The sequence below is a fragment of the Dendrobates tinctorius genome, unplaced genomic scaffold, assembly GCF_039654945.1.
Source record: "Dendrobates tinctorius isolate UK_male_01 unplaced genomic scaffold, ASM3965494v1 ptg000116l, whole genome shotgun sequence".
NCBI classification, from domain to species: Eukaryota; Metazoa; Chordata; class Amphibia; order Anura; family Dendrobatidae; genus Dendrobates; species Dendrobates tinctorius.
The window spans coordinates 21,284,929-21,306,647 of NW_027361784.1; the positions used below are offsets into that span (position 1 = coordinate 21,284,929).

Here is a 21,719-nt window from a genome sequence, read left to right on the forward strand (position 1 = left end):
CGAGTGAGCACTGCGTGAGCAGAAACCTCAGCCTTTCACGCGGTCCGTGCAGGAGCAGAGTGCATGCTCACACTTTTGACATCACTCACTGCTGGCAGTCATGTCCGTCTCTGCCACACCATAAAGCTCCCTAGTGGGGACAGTGATGCTGATAACTGTGAACCGCTGTGGAATATGAAGGCGCCATGTAAGAGAGTAAAATAAATAAACTACAGCTAAATGTTTGAATTCTGGTCTCAATCCAGATTGCTAACTTGATGGTCAGCACGTGGACCGGACCCCCGGCGATGAAGTCCTTATTTACCCGCATGTTTTGTTGTAAGAGTTGCCCGAACATCGTGAAAACCAACAACTTCATGAATTTCCAGAGCTATTTTCTTCAAAAGGTGAATAACACAGTGTTAATTTTTTCTTTTTCTGTTATATAATACAGAAAGTGTTTCATCATGTCAGTTCCGTCTGTGTCAGCTCCGTCTGCGTCAGCCCCATTCTGGGACAACCATTCAATTGACGATCAATGGAGGTCCCTGTGGTCATACCTTGCCAATCTCTAAGCTGTCACCTCTCCTGTTTATAGGTGATGGCTTCTCTTCCTTAACCTCTTGATATACTCATACAAATCTCGTGATCCTTATATGGACTCCGCAAATACCTCGTAACTATTGTTCTGTTTCTAATCTGTCATACGATTTTTTTAGAACTTTGAGCTTTTATTCCTTCTGTTTTGCAGACCATGCCGGTTGCTATGGCCCAACTGAGAGATATCCACAACTTATGTCCCAAAGAAGTCCTCTCGTTTATCCTAGACCTCATTAAATACAACGACAACAGGAAAAACAAGGTAAGGACAAGTAAGAAGACTGGAGTTGTTTAGTCCATTCCAACAGATGGATTTTTACCGTTTAAAACCTATAATTTTTTTTACATGTGTTAAAAACATTTCCACAGCACATGTGATGAAAAAACAAATTAGTGGATTTTATAAAAAAAAAAAAAAAAAAAAAAATGGGCTACCTATCAGTTGAAATAAGAAGGAAAGAATATCCCTGTTAATCCCCTAAAATGGCTCTCCTACCTATCCACCGAGGTTTTCACCCTAATCAATGTGAAATGGTGCTCCGCTCACCGAAAACTGACCCTTAATTTCCCTAGATGGCCCTAATAAATATCAATAAATTGTTACATATCCATATCATCATAACTGAACAGTAGGGAATAGGGTTACGATGGTCAGATCAACCCTGTTTGTTGATATCTATTATTTATGACATTGGTGTCTAATTCCGACCATCATAACCCTATTCCCTGGTGTTCAGTTATCATGGTATGGATATGTAATAATAATTTATTGGTATTTATTAGGGTCATCTAGGGAAATTAAGGGTCAGTTAGCGGGGGCGCTTCTTCGCTTTGATTAGGGTGCCAACCTCAGCGGATAGAGGGGAGACGGTTTAGGGGATTAACAGGGATATTCTTTCCCTCTTATTTCAACTTTTAGGTAACCCGCGCTTATTTTTTTTACAAAATCCACTCATCCACATGCAGTGGAAACGTTTTCAATGTATTTAATAAAGAGGAAGGTTTTAAGGGTAAAATAATTTCATGAAATGTACTTGTATACCACTGTTTTATGCTTTCTTGAGATACCCGGTTGGCACACAATCTCACACGTGGATTGGAGCAATGGCGCTTTCTCCGTATCATCATCTTCTTGATATAAGAAGCGATCACACTCGTGGTTCTGGAGAAAATCCTCTTTCTAGGAATGGCTCAATGTTTTTTACTTATTTATTAACAGGTTAATTAAATGTATATTTTTATAAACTCAACTTTTATGGATGCAAAGATAACAAATATGTTTCATTTTACTTTTTATATTGGGTAAACAAAGGCTAGTCAATCTTTTATGGTATATATACTTTTTAACTTTTTTTTTTTACGGTTTCTTTTTACTTGAACCTGCAGTCTTTTCAATGTTCTTACTTTTTGGTGAATTACCTCAGCGTTATCAAGATTGCAGAGACGGGGAGGGGTGAGGCTTTCTGTGTCACTGGAGAAGGGTGATGGGCATCAGAACAGATGCTTGCTGGATAGCAAAATGCTTAAAGGGATTTTCCACTTTTAGTAAAGTGAAATACAAGCGCTCTAAAATACCCAAAATAGTAAACCACACAGGCACTCGTCCTCCTTGGGTCCAGTACCGCCTCTCCACTGCTGTTGATTTCTCAATGTTTTTGGTTACAGCTGGGATATGACATTGACAGCGTACATCAAAGCTTCATGTATATGGGGTCTCTTGATTCCTCCTCTCAACAGTTGATGTCAGGGAGGAGAGACGGATTTGGCAGTTTTAAAGTTAAACATCAGATCATTTTGTCTTCCGAAGATAAGCTACCTTCAGAGAAGCCTGATGTTGGTGGACTCCTTTCTGCCCCTTGAAAACTCACAAACACAGGAGAGACAGCTGTTAGGCAGAGCTATCTCTCCTTAAAGAGAACCTTTCACTAAATATTTCATGTTGAGCAAAACACAGGATGTAATAACTGCTGCAGAGCTGAATAAAACCTTTTGTAATTTTTTTTTTATTTCACCTTTCCGTTGCAGAGATATCGCTAATTATAGGATTGGCACCTAATGGGTTAACACCCACCAAGACTTAACAAGTTATCAGATAGCAAGTTAGCAACTCATACAGGGAGAAGGACACCCCCAGTGACAATAACTCATACAGGGAGAAGGACAACCCCAGTGACAATAACTCATACAGGGAGAAGGACACACCCCAGGGATAGCAACTCATACAGGGAGAAGAAAGACACGCCCACAGTGATAGCAACTCATACAGGGAGAAGAAAGACACCCCCCCAGTGATAGCAACTCATACAGGGAGAAGAAAGACACCCCCCCAGTGATAGCAACTCATACAGGGAGAAGAAAGACACGCCCACAGTGATAGCAACTCATACAGGGAGAAGAAAGTCACCCCCCCAGTGATAACTCATACAGGGAGAAGGACACACCCCCAGTGATAACTCATACAGGGAGAAGAAGGACACACCCAGTGATAACACTCATGCAGGGAGTAGAAAGACACCCCCCAGTGATAACAACTCATACAGGGAGAAGGACACGCCCCTAGTGATAGCAGCTCATACAGGGAGACGGACACACCCCCAGTGATAGCAACTAATACAGGGAGAAGGACACGCCCCCAGTGATAACAACTCATACAGGGAGAAGAAGGACACACCCAATGATAACACTCATGCAGGGAGTAGAAAGACACCCCCCAGTGATAACAACTCATACAGGGAGAAGGACACGCCCCTAGTGATAGCAGCTCATACAGGGAGACGGACACACCCCCAGTGATAGCAACTAATACATGAAGGAGGACACCCCCTCTGAAAAATATCTGATAACTTTAGTTAAGTTCAAGTAGATTTTATCTTATTAAATGTCGATGTTTGAATGCTATTATTTCTGCAATGGAGAGGAAAAATAAAAAAAAAAAACATTTTTATACTCTGTAGCTACTAGTACATGGTGTGTCCAACTCAACATGAAATATTTGGTGAAGAGTTCTCTAGAGCTTCCCCTTCAGGACAACATTTAGTCACCGGCCATTAAAATCATTACATCACTGTGACTTCAATATTTCTCAGAAGTGGGAAGATTTGCAACAATTGTAAGAATTCGGCCATTGCTGGATTTCTGGCAGTTAAAATCTGGCATAAAACTATCGCCCCAGCGTTCACATAGTCTGCAGTAAACAGTGGGTCTCATCCTGCCGCCTCATGACAGTAACCACCATTGTCACCTGCCGCCTCATGCCAGTAGCCAGCCACCATTGTCACCGGCCTGCTCATGCCAGTAACCACCATGTCACCCGCTGCCTCTTGCCAGTAGCCACCATTGTCACCCTCTTCCTCATGCCAGTAACCACTATTGTCACTGGCCCGCTGATGCCAGTAACCACCATTGTCACCCTCTTCCTCATGCCAGTAGCCACCATTGTCACCGGCCTGCTCATGACAATAACCACCATTTTCACTGACTCGCTCATGCCAGTAGACACCATTGTCACCCTCTGCCTCATGCCAGTAGACACCATTGTCACCCTCTGCCTCATGCCAGTAGACACCATTGTCACCTGCCGCCTCATGCCAGTAGCCTCCATTGTCACCTGCCGCCTCATGCCAGTAGACACCATTGTCACCCTCTGCCTCATGCCAGTAGACACCATTGTCACCTGCCGCCTCATGCCAGTAGCCTCCATTGTCACCTGCCGCCTCATGCCAGTAGACACCATTGTCACCCTCTTCCTCATGTCAGTAGCCACCAGTGTCTCCCGCCGCCTAATGCCAGTAGCCACCATTGTCACCCGCCTCCTCATGCCAGTAGCCACCATTGTCACCCGCCTCCTCATGCCAGTAGCCACCATTGTCCACAATTTCTTCATGGCTCCTCACAGACTGGAATGATCTTTTCGATCATACACGGCCTTCAGAAGGAAAAAAAAAATCCTGTTTGCATAGGAGTCGTCCCAAGATTAGCAAGTCCTGTGCGATCCACACTATAGCCAGCTCCTTGTATCTGATCTACTTCCCACCGCCTGAATCATCTCTGCTGGAAGCACATGGAGATATAATTTGTGTACTTGGGCGAATGCCGGGAAATTATGGTAATTAGTTTTGCATGGATACATTTTATTTTTTTCAGTAACTGACTTCATTATACATTCTTTTTTTTTTTTTTTTTTTTTACAGATTAACGGTAAAAAATGTCAAAACTTTTGCTGTTCATTTGCTTCACAGATCAGACCCTTATTTCATTTATTAGTTTTTTTTTTTTTTTAAGTGATCGTCCATTTAGGTCCACCTTGGGGTCAACTAGGGACTCTTGGGGGGGGGGGGGGGGGGGGGCTACAAAAATATGTCCAACTTCAGAAAGGCAGATAGAGGCTTGTGAGTGATGTTTTTAGATGTTCATGACAACTCTGTCATTCTGCACTGTGCAGGCAGCAGCAAAAGGTGTCAAGGCCGTCCAGCCCTGACATCATGTATAGCCCCTTCGTGTACCCTGTTGTAACTGTATGCCGTAGTGAAGATGCCTTATATGGAGCAGCAGGCTCAGGAGCTGGGAAACACAGCCTGGATCTGCCTGTAACAGCAGCAACCAGAGCTGCCACCAATCGCTGCTGACAGTCACTGACCATGGCTTTGGCGTGGTACTCGCTGCATTGAAAGTCAGCGTCCTGCTGGAGGCTGTGACTGGGCTTCATAGTAGAACGTCAATTTCACAATATTCTGGTAGGGAGTTTAGGCCCTTATGGATATAGAGAGAGAGAGATTATAATATATATATTTATAATATATAAAGCTGTATGTGTGTGTGTCCGGGATTGGCATCTGCACCGTCGCAGCTACAGCCACAAAATTTTGCACAGTCACACGTCTGGACCCTGAGAGCGTCATAGGCTATGTTGTGAGGCGAAATTTTAACCCCAAACAATTTTGCCCCTATCTACATAATGGGGGGAAAAGTGTTGGAGGCAAATTGACAGCTGCCAGATGTGAACAAGGGGGACTTAAAGAATGAGAGCGATGGCGCCAAAGAGTATATACCGTACAGTTGCTCAGGTGGGGCCCTGACATGGGATACTCATCACACACGGGGATATGAACACACACACAAAATGCGCCACACACTACCACGTGCTTCAACACATATACCACCCTCAGCACACATTTCACCACACATACACCAACCTCGCCACATAAAAGTCTAAACACAAATGTCGCCACTCAAAACTCACCACGCTGTCCCAGAGCTGTTTAAAAGATGAAAAATGAGCTGTGATTGGTTGCTATCAGCAACAGTTTTCTTTGTAGACAGTTGTGGTAACTGAGGCCTATTATTTTTATCATTTCTATGGTGTTATCGTCCTTCTGTAAAGCTGGAAATAACACAATTTATTACCGTGCCAACACAGACTACCCTCTGACACAGACTGCAGGGGAAGCCCAGTATCACACAGGAGAGGATTAGATACACGGCTCAGCAGTCAGTATCACACAGGATAGGATTAGATACACGGCTCAGCAGTCAGTATCACACAGGATAGGAATAGATACACAGCTCAGCAGTCAGTATCACACAGGATAGGATTAGATACACAGCTCAGCAGTCAGTATCACACAGAATAGAATTAGATACATGGCTCAGCAGACAGTATCACACAGGATAGGATTAGATACACGGCTCAGCAGTCAGTATCACACAGGAGAGGATTAGATACACAGCTCAGCAGTCAGTATCACACAGGATAGGAATAGATAGATGGCTTAGCAGACAATATCACACAGGATAGGATTAGACACATGGCTCAGCAGTCAGTATCACACAGGATAGGATTAGATACACGGCTCAGCAGTCAGTATCACACAGGATAGGATTAGATACACGACTCAGCAGTCCGTATCACACAGGATAGGAATAGATACACAGCTCAGCAGTCAGTATCACACAGGATAGGATTAGATACACGGCTCAGCAGTCAGTATCACACAGGATAGGATTAGATACACAGCTCAGCAGTCAGTATCACACAGGATAGGAATAGATACACAGCTCAGCAGTCAGTATCACACAGGATAGGATTAGACACATGGCTCAGCAGTCAGTATCACACAGGATAGGATTAGATACACGGCTCAGCAGTCAGTATCACACAGGATAAGAATAGATAGATGGCTCAGCAGACAATATCACACAGGATAGGATTAGATACTCGGCTCAGCACACAGTATCACACAGAATAGTATTAGATACACGGCTCAGCAGACAGGCTCACACAGGATAGGATTAGATACACGGCTGAGCAGTCAGTAACACACATGATAGGATTAGATACACAGCTCAGCAGAAAGTATCACACAGGATAGGGTTAGATACACAGCTCAGAAATAGGATGTGCCAAAGGAGAGGACATTTTCATTCCAAGAATTCCACTAATTCCATCTGATTTGTTTTTTGATTTTAAACGCCTCCAGTTTCCAGTTCAACTGCTATTTGCAATGTCCATTAACAAGGCTCAGCAACAGTCCTTGAAAGTAGTAGGGATCGATTTGCAATCTCCATGCTTTTCTCATGGTCATCTTTTCATGATCTGTTCAAGAGTTGGAACTGCCAAAAATCTGTTCATCTTTGCACTGAAAGGAAAAACCAAAAATATCGTTTATCAAAAGGCTCTTGAATGAGTTGAAAATAAAATACTATCAATACTTGGGTAATCGTTTAGTTAATTTGTGTTGCAAATCTGTAGTTGAATATATGATGTGAAATGTTTTTATGTGCAATATAATCATTATAATTTGTTATAACTAACCACAGTTGGTTACTATGCGCAGGCAACGCCGGGCTCTTCAGCTAATATATATATATACTAGCTGAAGAGCCCGGCGCTGCCCGGGCATAGTAACTAACTGTGGTTAGTTATAGCAAATTATAATTATCCTCCATCCCATAGTCCCGTGCCCATGTACCCATCATACATATCCACAATCCCATAGGCCCGTGCCCATATACCCATCATACATATCCTCCATCCCATAGTCGAGTGCCCATATATCCATCACACATCCTCCATCCCATAGTCCCATGCCCATATACCCATCATACATATTCTCCATCCCATAGTCCCGTGCCCAGATACCCATCACACATCCTTCATCTCATAGTTCCATGCCCATATACCCATCATACATATCCTCCATCCCATAGTCGAGTGCCCATATATCCATCACACATCCTCCATCCCATAGTCCCATGCCCATATACCCATCATACATATTCTCCATCCCATAGTCCCGTGCCCAGATACCCATCACACATCCTTCATCTCATAGTCCCATGCCCATATACCCATCATACATATTCGCCATCCCATAGTCGAGTGCTCATATACCCATCACACATCCTTCATCTCATAGTCCCATGCCCATATACCCATCATACATATTCGCCATCCCATAGTCGAGTGCCCATATACCCATCACACATTCTTCATCCCATAGTCCCATGCCCATATACCCATCATACATATCCTCCATCCCATAGTCCCGTGCCCATATACCCATCATACATATCCGCCATCCCATAGTCCCGTGCCCATATACCCGTCATACATATCCTCCATCCCATAGTCCAGTGCCCATATACCCATCACACATCCTCCATCCCATAGTCAACCATTATGACATCATAATGAGCGGCGGGGCTTGCAACCTATGATGACATTAGCGTCGCCATGGCAAATATTATGACATCATAATGAGGGGCGGGGCTTGATACACACACACTTTTTCCCCAATATGTAGATAGGGGCAAAATTGTTTGGTGAATTGGAACGCGCAGGGTTAAAATTTCACCTCACAACATAGCCTAGGACAGTCTCAGGGTCCAGACGTGTGACTGTGCCAAATTTTGTGGCTCAAATTTTGTGGCTGTAGCTGCGACGGTGCGGATGCCAATCCCGGACATACACACATACATACATACATACACACACACATACATACATACATACGTACACACACTTGAGTTTTATATATTAGATAGATAGATATATATATATATATATACACTCACTGGCCACTTTATTAGGTACACCTGTCCAACTGTGTGTTAAGACTTAATTTCTAATCAGCCAATCACATGGCGGCAACTCAGTGCATTTAGGCATGTAGACATGGTCAAGACAATCTCCTGCAGTTCAAACCGAGCATCAGTATGGGGAAGAAAGGTGATTTGAGTGCCTTTGAACGTGGCATGATTGTTGGTGCCAGAAGGGCTGGTCTGAGAATTTCAGAAACTGCTGATCTACTGGGATTTTCACGCACAACCATCTCTAGGGTTTACAGAGAATGGTCCGAAAAAGAAAAAAAATCCAGTGAGCGGCAGTTCTGTGGCCGGAAATGCCATGTTGATGCCAGAGGTCAGAGGAGAATGGGCAGACTGGTTCGAGCTGATAGAAAGGCAACAGTGACTCAAATTGCCACCCGTTACAACCAAGGTAGGCAGAAGAGCATCTCTGAACGCACAGTGCGTCGAACTTTGAGGCAGATGGGCTACAGCAGCAGAAGACCACACTGGGTACCACTCCTCTCAGCTAAGAACAGGAAACTGAGGCTACAATTTGCACAAGCTCATCGAAATTGGACAGTAGAAGATTGGAAAAACGTTGCCTGGTCTGATGAGTCTCGATTTCTGCTGCGACATTCGGATGGTAGGGTCAGAATTTGGCGTAAACAACATGAAAGCATGGATCCATCCTGCCTTGTATCAACGGTTCAGGCTGGTGGTGGTGGTGTCATGGTGTGGGGAATTTTTTCTGGGCACTCTTTGGGCCCCTTGGTACCAATTGAGCATCGTTGCAACGCCACAGCCTACCTGAGTATTGTTGCTGACCATGTCCATCCCTTTATGACCACAATGTACCCAACATCTGATGGCTACTTTCAGCAGGATAATGCGCCATGTCATAAAGCTCGAATCATCTCAGATTGGTTTCTTGAACATGACAATGAGTTTACTGTACTCAAATGGCCTCCTCAGTCACCAGATCTCAATCCAATAGAGCATCTTTGGGATGTGGTGGAATGGGAGATTCGCATCAGGGATGTGCAGCCGACAAATCTGCGCCAACTGTGTGATGCCATCATGTCAATATGGTCCAAAATCTCTGAGGAATGCTTCCAGCACCTTGTTGAATCTCTGCCACGAAGAATTGAGGCAGTTCTGAAGGCAAAAGGGGGTCCAACCCCTTACTAGCATGGTGTACCTAATAAAGTGGCCAGTGAGTGTATATATATATATATATATATATATATATATATATATATATATATAATATATATATATTGTAAGGTAGCGCTTGTCGTTAAGGTAGGGGACACTCGCTAGGCAGCCGATGAATCAGGTCCAGCACAGGTTTCTCAACAAAACTCATAAACCATTAACAGCAACAGAAAGGTTCATATTCAAACAGCATAGCGTCCATGACAGAGCTCCACTCTGTTAACCTTGTGGTCACACAGGCTTTGTTATCTCCGGTACACAGGCTCTCTAGCCTCACAGTTATATCCCCTGTCCAGGTTACCTCATAGCTGCTTCTCAGTGCAGACGTTCATTCCCTCTCCTGGGAACTCTCAGACACATGCAGCCATTATACACACGGGCATTCAGGAAGGCAGACACATCTTCCTCAGCACAGTCGGACTGACAAGACCTTCCATACGGACCAACCGGGTCCAAGCATTCACTCATGTGACCTACCCTGGTCACCTTATATGGTCCGTAGCCACGCCCACTGGATCACATGGCTATGACCTCATCACAGGTCCTACAACCACTCACACACACATACTTTGCTATGGGCGTTTTAGACACCCGCACCTAGGTGGGTTTGATCAGCACATACTCAAGCATTCATCCCAAGGCCACCCACCTTCGGATACATACCGGTCAGACCCTGCTCCTATTACTACTCTGGATATGGATATACGCCCATCCTGAGACACCCACACAGTGCCCCCTAGCGGACACAGTGGTCGCTACACCACAATATATATATAAAAATGAGTGTATGTATATGTGTATGTATCAAGCCACGCCCACTCCAAAAAGCCCCACCCTCTCCGCATAGCCATACTCACTCCACATGCAAAGCCCCGTATAATATCTAACATATATATATATTAAAAAATAAAATAAATTAAATATCTAATCTATATATTTCATAGGCACATCTTTTTGACCACAACAGGTTACACTTGCCTGTGTTGCCCATAGCAACCAAGCACTAAGCATCTTTCATTTCACCAGAGCTGTTTAAAAGAAGCTGAGCTGTGATTGGTTGCTATGAGCAACAGTTTCCCCACTCCACAACACCTTAGCAGACACTGACCGGGTGGAAAAATCTAGCATCCCCGGGAACATAAGCTTCCAGCCATTTTCTGCCCTCCAGAAAGCAGCAGAGCACATCACAGAAATGAATCCCCACCTCCTCTATTACTGCCGCGCTCTATTGTTACTGGCGTAGAAAATCGCATCATCAGCGGTCACACAGAGCCACACTGCCAGGTTACATAGCAGCACATCTCCAGGAACTCCCCTGCTCAGCGCCACCCAGCTCGGGACTATGGGATGGAGGATATGTGTGGTGGGTATATGGGCACTCGACTATGGGATGGAGGATGTATGATGGGTATATGGGCACTGTACTATGGGATGGAGGATATGTATGATGGGTATATGGGCACTGTACTATGGGATGGAGGATGTGTGATGGGTATATGGGCACTGTACTATGGGATGGAGGATGTGTGATGGGTATATGGGCACTGTACTATGGGATGGAGGATATGTATGATGGGTATATAGGCACAGGACTACGGGATAGAGGATATGTATGATGGGTATATAGGCACAGGACTACGGGATAGAGGATATGTGATGGGTATATGGGCACTGGACTATGGGATGGAGGATGTGTGATGGGTACATGGGCACAAGACTATGGGATGGAGGATTTGTGATGGGTATATGGGCACGGGACTATGGGATGGAGGATAATCATTATAATTTGTTATAACTAACCACAGTTAGTTACTCTGCCCGGGCATACTTTAAACATCGAAAATCCAGAATTAGGCCTTCAGTCGCCACGTTTACCCCACCAAAACGCAATAAAAAGCTATCAGATCGTGTGTACATAAAAAATGGCATCGAGAATAGCATCACTAAAACAAGCCTCATACAGTTCCATAAAATAATAATAAAGTTAAGGTTTTCTAAAAATGTTGACACAAACGTTTTTTTTTTTTTGTACTGATTTTTTTTTTTTTTTTTTTGTTACTTTGTTCTAAATCTAGTTCTGATGGGGTTTTTTTTAACCATTAAAATATAAAAAACACTCTATATGCTGGTATTGCTAAATTTAAACTGTCCTGCAAAATCATATTGTTAGATCATTTTGACTGTATAATGAATGCTTTATACTGTCTTTATGCTGTCTGTATATTGCCTTTATGCTGTCTTTATGCAGTCTTTATGCTGTCTTTATGCTGTCTTTATGCAGTCTTTATGCAGTCTTTATGCAGTCTTTATGCAGTCTTTATGCAGTCTTTATGCAGTCTTTATACTGTCTTTATGCAGTCTTTATGCAGTCTTTTTTCTGTCTTTATGCAGTCTTTATGCAGTCTTTTTACTGTCTTTATGCAGTCTGTATGCAGTCTTTATATTGCCTTTATGCAGTCTTTATACTGTCTTTATGCAGACTTTATGTATCTTTATGCAGTCTTTATGCTGTCTTTATTCAGACTTTATGCGGTCTTTATGCAGTGTTTATACTGTCTTTATACTGTCTTTATACTGTCTTTATGCAGTCTTTATGCAGTCTTTATGCAGTCTTTATGCAGTCTTTATGCAGTCTTTATGCAGTCTTTATGCTGTCTTTATGCTGTCTTTATGCAGTCTTTATGCAGTCTTTATGCAGTCTTTATGCAGTCTTTATGCAGTCTTTATGCAGTCTTTATGCAGTCTTTATGCAGTCTTTATGCTGTCTTTATGCAGTCTTTATGCAGTCTTTTTTCTGTCTTTATGCAGTCTTTATGCAGTCTTTTTACTGTCTTTATGCAGTCTGTATGCAGTCTTTATATTGCCTTTATGCAGTCTTTATACTGTCTTTATGCAGACTTTATGTATCTTTATGCAGTCTTTATGCTGTCTTTATTCAGACTTTATGCGGTCTTTATGCAGTGTTTATACTGTCTTTATACTGTCTTTATGCAGTCTTTATGCAGTCTTTATGCAGTCTTTATGCAGTCTTTATGCTGTCTTTATGCTGTCTTTATGCAGTCTTTATGCAGTCTTTATGCAGTCTTTATGCAGTCTTTATGCAGTCTTTATGCAGTCTTTATGCAGTCTTTATGCTGTCTTTATACTGTCTTTATGCAGTCTTTATGCAGTCTTAATACTGTCTTTATGCAGTCTTTATACTGTCTTTATGCAGTCTTTATACTGTCTTTATGCAGTCTTTTTACTGTCTTTATGCAGTCTTTTTACTGCCTTTATGCAGTCTGTATGCAGTCTTTATGCAGTCTTTATACTGTCTTTATGCAGTCTTTATACTGTCTTTATGCAGTCTTTATACGTTCTTTATGCAGTCTTTATGCAGTCTTTTTACTGTCTTTATGCAGTCTGTATGCAGTCTTTATATTGCCTTTATGCAGTCTTTATACTGTCTTTATGCAGACTTTATGTATCTTTATGCAGTCTTTATGCTGTCTTTATTCAGACTTTATGCGGTCTTTACGCAGTCTTTATACTGTCTTTATGCAGTCTTTATGCAGTCTTTATGCAGTCTTTATACTGTCTTTATGCAGTCTTTATGCAGTCTTTATGCAGTCTTTATGCAGTCTTTATGCAGTTTTTATGCAGTCTTTATGCAGTCTTTATGCAGTCTTTATGCAGTCTTTATGCAGTCTTTATGCAGTCTTTATGCAGTCTTTATGCAGTCTTTATGCAGTCTTAATACTGTCTTTATGCAGTCTTTATACTGTCTTTATGCAGTCTTTTTACTGTCTTTATGCAGTCTTTTTACTGCCTTTATGCAGTCTGTATGCAGGCTTTATATTGCCTTTATGCAGTCTTTATACTGTCTTTATGCAGTCTTTATACGTTCTTTATGCAGTCTTTATGCAGTCTTTATACTGTCTTTATGCAGACTTTATGTATCTTTATGCAGTCTTTATGCTGTCTTTATTCAGACTTTATGCGGTCTTTACGCAGTCTTTATACTGTCTTTATACTGTCTTTATGCAGTCTTTATGCAGTCTTTATGCAGTCTTTATGCAGTCTTTATGCAGTCTTTATACTGTCTTTATACTGTCTTTATGCAGTCTTTATGCAGTCTTTATGCAGTCTTTATGCAGTGTTTATGCAGTCTTTATGCAGTCTTTATGCAGTCTTTATGCAGTCTTTATACTGTCTTTATGCAGTCTTTTTACTGTCTTTATGCAGTCTTTTTACTGCCTTTATGCAGTCTGTATGCAGTCTTTATATTGCCTTTATGCAGTCTTTATGCAGTCTTTATACTGTCTTTATGCAGTCTTTATACGTTCTTTATGCAGTCTTTATGCAGTCTTTTTACTGTCTTTATGCAGTCTGTATGCAGTCTTTGTATTGCCTTTATGCAGTTTTTATACTGTCTTTATGCAGACTTTATGTATCTTTATGCAGTCTTTATGCTGTCTTTATTCAGACTTTATGCGGTCTTTACGCAGTCTTTATACTGTCTTTATGCAGTCTTTATGCAGTCTTTATGCAGTCTTTATGCAGTCTTTATGCAGTCTTTATGCAGTCTTTATACTGTCTTTATGCAGTCTTTATGCAGTCTTTATGCACTCTTAATACTGTCTTTATGCAGTCTTAATACTGTCTTCTTTATGCAGTCTTAATACTGTCTTTATCCAGTCTTAATACTGTCTTCTTTATGCAGTCATTATACAGTCTTTATACTGTCTTTATGCAGTCTTTATACTGTCATTATACAGTCTTTATACATTCTTTATGCAGTCTTTATGCAGTCTTTATGCAGTCTTTATACTGTCTTTATGCAGTCTTTATGCAGTCTTTATGCACTCTTAATACTGTCTTTATGCAGTCTTAATACTGTCTTCTTTATGCAGTCTTAATACTGTCTTTATCCAGTCTTAATACTGTCTTCTTTATGCAGTCATTATACAGTCTTTATACTGTCTTTATGCAGTCTTTATACTGTCTTTATGCAGTCTTTATACGTTCTTTATGCAGTCTTTATGCAGTCTTTATACTGTCTTTATGCAGACTTTATGTATCTTTATGCAGTCTTTATGCTGTCTTTATTCAGACTTTATGCGGTCTTTACGCAGTCTTTATACTGTCTTTATGCAGTCTTTATGCAGTCTTTATGCAGTCTTTATGCAGTCTTTATGCAGTCTTTATGCAGTCTTTATGCAGTCTTTATACTGTCTTTATGCAGTCTTAATACTGTCTTTATGCAGTCTTTATACTGTCTTTATGCAGTCTTTATACTGTCTTTATGCAGTCTTTTTACTGTCTTTATGCAGTCTTTTTACTGCCTTTATGCAGTCTGTATGCAGTCTTTATGCAGTCTTTATACTGTCTTTATGCAGTCTTTATACTGTCTTTATGCAGTCTTTATACGTTCTTTATGCAGTCTTTATGCAGTCTTTTTACTGTCTTTATGCAGTCTGTATGCAGTCTTTATATTGCCTTTATGCAGTCTTTATACTGTCTTTATGCAGACTTTATGTATCTTTATGCAGTCTTTATGCTGTCTTTATTCAGACTTTATGCGGTCTTTACGCAGTCTTTATACTGTCTTTATGCAGTCTTTATGCAGTCTTTATGCAGTCTTTATGCAGTCTTTATGCAGTTTTTATGCAGTTTTTATGCAGTCTTTATGCAGTCTTTATGCAGTCTTTATGCAGTCTTTATGCAGTCTTTATGCAGTCTTAATACTATCTTTATGCAGTCTTTATACTGTCTTTATGCAGTCTTTTTACTGTCTTTATGCAGTCTTTTTACTGCCTTTATGCAGTCTGTATGCAGGCTTTATATTGCCTTTATGCAGTCTTTATACTGTCTTTATGCAGTCTTTATACGTTCTTTATGCAGTCTTTATGCAGTCTTTATACTGTCTTTATGCAGACTTTATGTATCTTTATGCAGTCTTTATGCTGTCTTTATTCAGACTTTATGCGGTCTTTACGCAGTCTTTATACTGTCTTTATGCAGTCTTTATGCAGTCTTTATGCAGTCTTTATGCAGTCTTTATGCAGTCTTTATGCAGTCTTTATACTGTCTTTATACTGTCTTTATGCAGTCTTTATGCAGTCTTTATGCAGTCTTTATGCAGTCTTTATGCAGTCTTTATGCAGTCTTTATGCAGTCTTAATACTGTCTTTATGCAGTCTTTATACTGTCTTTATGCAGTCTTTTTACTGTCTTTATGCAGTCTCTTTACTGCCTTTATGCAGTCTGTATGCAGTCTTTATATTGCCTTTATGCAGTCTTTATGCAGTCTTTATACTGTCTTTATGCAGTCTTTATACTGTCTTTATGCAGTCTTTATACGTTCTTTATGCAGTCTTTATGCAGTCTTTTTACTGTCTTTATGCAGTCTGTATGCAGTCTTTATATTGCCTTTATGCAGTCTTTATACTGTCTTTATGCAGACTTTATGTATCTTTATGCAGTCTTTATGCTGTCTTTATTCAGACTTTATGCGGTCTTTACGCAGTCTTTATACTGTCTTTATGCAGTCTTTATGCAGTCTTTATGCAGTCTTTATGCAGTCTTTATGCAGTCTTTATGCAGTCTTAATACTGTCTTTATGCAGTCATTATGCAGTCTTTATGCAGTCTTTATGCGGTCTTTATACTGTCTTTATACTGTCTTTATACTGTCTTTATGCAGTCTTTATTCAGACTTTATGCAGTCTTTATGCAGTCTTTATACTGTCTTTATTCAGACTTTATGCTGTCTTTATACTGTCTTTATGCAGTCTTTATACTGTCTTTATACTGTCTTTATGCAGTCTTTATGATGTCTTTATGCAGTCTTTATACTGTCTTTATGCAGTCTTTATGCAGTCTTTATACTGTCTTTATGCAGTCTTTATGCTGTCTTTATGCTGTCTTTATACTGTCTTTATGCAGTCTTTATACTGTCTTTATACTGTCTTTATACTGTCTTTATGCAGTCTTTATACTGTCTTTATGCAGTCTTTATACTGTCTTTATGCAGTCTTTATACGTTCTTTATGCAGTCTTTATGCAGTCTTTTTACTGTCTTTATGCAGTCTGTATGCAGTCTTTATATTGCCTTTATGCAGTCTTTATACTGTCTTTATGCAGACTTTATGTATCTTTATGCAGTCTTTATGCTGTCTTTATTCAGACTTTATGCGGTCTTTACGCAGTCTTTATACTGTCTTTATGCAGTCTTTATGCAGTCTTTATGCAGTCTTTATGCAGTCTTTATGCAGTCTTTATGCAGTTTTTATGCAGTCTTTATGCAGTCTTTATGCAGTCTTTATGCAGTCTTTATGCAGTCTTTATGCAGTCTTAATACTATCTTTATGCAGTCTTTATACTGTCTTTATGCAGTCTTTTTACTGTCTTTATGCAGTCTTTTTACTGCCTTTATGCAGTCTGTATGCAGGCTTTATATTGCCTTTATGCAGTCTTTATACTGTCTTTATGCAGTCTTTATACGTTCTTTATGCAGTCTTTATGCAGTCTTTATACTGTCTTTATGCAGACTTTATGTATCTTTATGCAGTCTTTATGCTGTCTTTATTCAGACTTTATGCGGTCTTTACGCAGTCTTTATACTGTCTTTATGCAGTCTTTATGCAGTCTTTATGCAGTCTTTATGCAGTCTTTATGCAGTCTTTATACTGTCTTTATACTGTCTTTATGCAGTCTTTATGCAGTCTTTATGCAGTCTTTATGCAGTCTTTATGCAGTCTTTATGCAGTCTTTATGCAGTCTTTATGCAGTCTTTATGCAGTCTTAATACTGTCTTTATGCAGTCTTTATACTGTCTTTATGCAGTCTTTTTACTGTCTTTATGCAGTCTCTTTACTGCCTTTATGCAGTCTGTATGCAGTCTTTATATTGCCTTTATGCAGTCTTTATGCAGTCTTTATACTGTCTTTATGCAGTCTTTATACTGTCTTTATGCAGTCTTTATACGTTCTTTATGCAGTCTTTATGCAGTCTTTTTACTGTCTTTATGCAGTCTGTATGCAGTCTTTATATTGCCTTTATGCAGTCTTTATACTGTCTTTATGCAGACTTTATGTATCTTTATGCAGTCTTTATGCTGTCTTTATTCAGACTTTATGCGGTCTTTACGCAGTCTTTATACTGTCTTTATGCAGTCTTTATGCAGTCTTTATGCAGTCTTTATGCAGTCTTTATGCAGTCTTTATGCAGTCTTTATGCAGTCTTTATGCAGTCTTAATACTGTCTTTATGCAGTCATTATGCAGTCTTTATGCAGTCTTTATGCGGTCTTTATACTGTCTTTATACTGTCTTTATACTGTCTTTATGCAGTCTTTATGCAGTCTTTATGCAGTCTTTATGCAGTCTTTATGCAGTCTTTATGCAGTCTTTATGCAGTCTTTATACTGTCTTTATGCAGTCTTTATACTGTCTTTATGCAGTCTTTATACGTTCTTTATGCAGTCTTTATGCAGTCTTTATACTGTCTTTATGCAGTCTTTATACGTTCTTTATGCAGTCTTTATGCAGTCTTTTTACTGTCTTTATGCAGTCTGTATGCAGTCTTTGTATTGCCTTTATGCAGTCTTTATACTGTCTTTATGCAGACTTTATGTATCTTTATGCAGTCTTTATGCTGTCTTTATTCAGACTTTATGCGGTCTTTACGCAGTCTTTATACTGTCTTTATGCAGTCTTTATGCAGTCTTTATGCAGTCTTTATGCAGTCTTTATGCAGTCTTTATACTGTCTTTATGCAGTCTTTATGCAGTCTTTATGCAGTCTTTATGCAGTCTTAATACTGTCTTTATGCAGTCTTAATACTGTCTTCTTTATGCAGTCTTAATACTGTCTTTATCCAGTCTTAATACTGTCTTCTTTATGCAGTCATTATACAGTCTTTATACTGTCTTTATGCAGTCTTAATACTGTCTTTATGCAGTCTTAATACTGTCTTCTTTATGCAGTCTTAATACTGTCTTTATCCAGTCTTAATACTGTCTTCTTTATGCAGTCTTTATGCAGTCTTTATGCAGTCTTTATACTGTCTTTATGCAGTCTTTATACTGTCTTTATGCAGTCTTTATACGTTCTTTATGCAGTCTTTATGCAGTCTTTATACTGTCTTTATGCAGTCTTTATACGTTCTTTATGCAGTCTTTATGCAGTCTTTTTACTGTCTTTATGCAGTCTGTATGCAGTCTTTGTATTGCCTTTATGCAGTCTTTATACTGTCTTTATGCAGACTTTATGTATCTTTATGCAGTCTTTATGCTGTCTTTATTCAGACTTTATGCGGTCTTTACGCAGTCTTTATACTGTCTTTATGCAGTCTTTATGCAGTCTTTATGCAGTCTTTATGCAGTCTTTATACTGTCATTATACAGTCTTTATGCAGTCTTTATGCAGTCTTAATACTGTCTTTATGCAGTCTTAATACTGTCTTCTTTATGCAGTCTTAATACTGTCTTCTTTATGCAGTCTTTATACTGTCTTTATGCAGTCTTTTTACTGTCTTTATGCAGTCTTTTTTCTGTCTTTATGCAGTCTTTATACGTTCTTTATGCAGTCTTTATAATGTCTTTATGCAGTCTTTATACTGTCTTTATGCAGTCTTTATACTGTCTTTATGCAGTCTTTATACGTTCTTTATGCAGTCTTTATACTGTCTTTATGCAGTCTTTATACGTTCTTTATGCAGTCTTTATGCAGTCTTTATACTGTCTTTATGCAGACTTTATGTATCTTTATGCAGTCTTTATGCTGTCTTTATTCAGACTTTATGCGGTCTTTACGCAGTCTTTATACTGTCTTTATGCAGTCTTTATGCAGTCTTTATGCAGTCTTTATGCAGTCTTTATGCAGTCTTTATGCAGTCTTAATACTGTCTTTATGCAGTCTTAATACTGTCTTTATGCAGTCTTAATACTGTCTTCTTTATGCAGTCTTAATACTGTCTTTATCCAGTCTTAATACTGTCTTTTTGCAGTCATTATACAGTCTTTATACTGTCTTTATGCAGTCTTTATACTGTCATTATCCAGTCTTTATGCAGTCTTTATGCGGTCTTTATACTGTCTTTATACTGTCTTTATACTGTCTTTATGCAGTCTGTATATTGCCTTTATGCAGTCTTTATGCAGTCTTTATGCTGTCTTTATGCAGACTTTATGCAGTCTTTATGTATCTTTATGCTGTCTTTATACTGTCTTTATTCAGACTTTATGCAGTCTTTATACTGTCTTTATTCAGACTTTATGCTGTCTTTATACTGTCTTTATGCAGTCTTTATACTGTCTTTATACTGTCTTTATGCTGTCTTTATACTGTCTTTATACTGTCTTTATGCTGTCTTTATACTGTCTTTATGCAGTCTTTATTCAGACTTTATGCTGTCTTTATGCAGTCTTTATACTGTCTTTATACTGTCTTTATGATGTCTTTATGCAGTCTTTATTCTGTCTTTATGCAGTCTTTATACGTTCTTTATGCAGTCTTTATGCAGTCTTTATGCAGTCTTTATGCAGTCTTTATGCAGTCTTTATACTGTCTTTATGCAGTCTTTATGCAGTCTTAATACTGTCTTTATGCAGTCTTAATACTGTCTTCTTTATGCAGTCTTAATACTGTCTTTATCCAGTCTTAATACTGTCTTTTTGCAATCATTATACAGTCTTTATACTGTCTTTATGCAGTCTTTATACTGTCATTATACAGTCTTTATGCAGTCTTAATACTGTCTTTATGCAGTCTTAATACTGTCTTTTTGCAGTCTTTATGCTGTCTTTATGCTATCATTATACAGTCTTTATACTGTCTTTATGCAGTCTTTATACTGTCATTATACAGTCTTTATGCAGTCTTTATGCGGTCTTTATACCGTCTTTATACTGTCTTTATGCAGTCTTTATGCTGTCTTTATGCTGTCTTTATGCTGTCTTTATGCTGTCTTTATGCTGTCTTTATGCTGTCTTTATGCAGTCATTATACTGTCTTTATGCAGTCATACTGTCTTTATTCAGACTTTATGCTGTCTTTATGCAGTCTTTATACTGTCTTTATGCAGTCTTTATGATGTCTTTATACTGTCTTTATGCAGTCTTTTTACTGTCTTTATGCAGTCTGTATGCAGTCTTTATATTGCCTTTATGCAGTCTTTATGCAGTCTTTATGCTGTCTTTATGCAGACTTTATGCAGTCTTTATGTATCTTTATGCTGTCTTTATGCTGTCTTTATTCAGACTTTATGCAGTCTTTATGCAGTCTTTATACTGTCTTTATTCAGACTTTATGCTGTCTTTATACTGTCTTTATGCAGTCTTTATACTGTCTTTATACTGTCTTTATGCAGTCTTTATGATGTCTTTATGCAGTCTTTATACTGTCTTTATGCAGTCTTTATGCAGTCTTTATACTGTCTTTATGCAGTCTTTATGCTGTCTTTATGCTGTCTTTATACTGTCTTTATGCAGTCTTTATACTGTCTTTATACTGTCTTTATACTGTCTTTATGCAGTCTTTATACTGTCTTTATGCAGTCTTTATACTGTCTTTATGCAGTCTTTATACGTTCTTTATGCAGTCTTTATGCAGTCTTTTTACTGTCTTTATGCAGTCTGTATGCAGTCTTTATATTGCCTTTATGCAGTCTTTATACTGTCTTTATGCAGACTTTATGTATCTTTATGCAGTCTTTATGCTGTCTTTATTCAGACTTTATGCGGTCTTTACGCAGTCTTTATACTGTCTTTATGCAGTCTTTATGCAGTCTTTATGCAGTCTTTATGCAGTCTTTATGCAGTCTTTATGCAGTCTTTATGCAGTTTTTATGCAGTTTTTATGCAGTCTTTATGCAGTCT

General features: G+C 39.3%; 1 protein-coding gene across 4 annotated transcripts in view; it reads left to right on the forward strand.

Moving 5' to 3' along the window:
• The window catches only part of TAF2 (TATA-box binding protein associated factor 2), a 238,472-nt gene that overhangs the window by 112,169 nt on the left and 104,584 nt on the right, over window positions 1–21,719 (forward strand). For all 4 annotated transcript variants that reach the window (XM_073590239.1, XM_073590238.1, XM_073590241.1 and 1 more), the window contains exons 17-18: window positions 246–386; window positions 731–841. In XM_073590239.1, coding sequence (XP_073446340.1) covers window positions 246–386; window positions 731–841 — 252 coding nt within the window. The remainder of the gene's footprint in view (window positions 1–245; window positions 387–730; window positions 842–21,719) is intronic.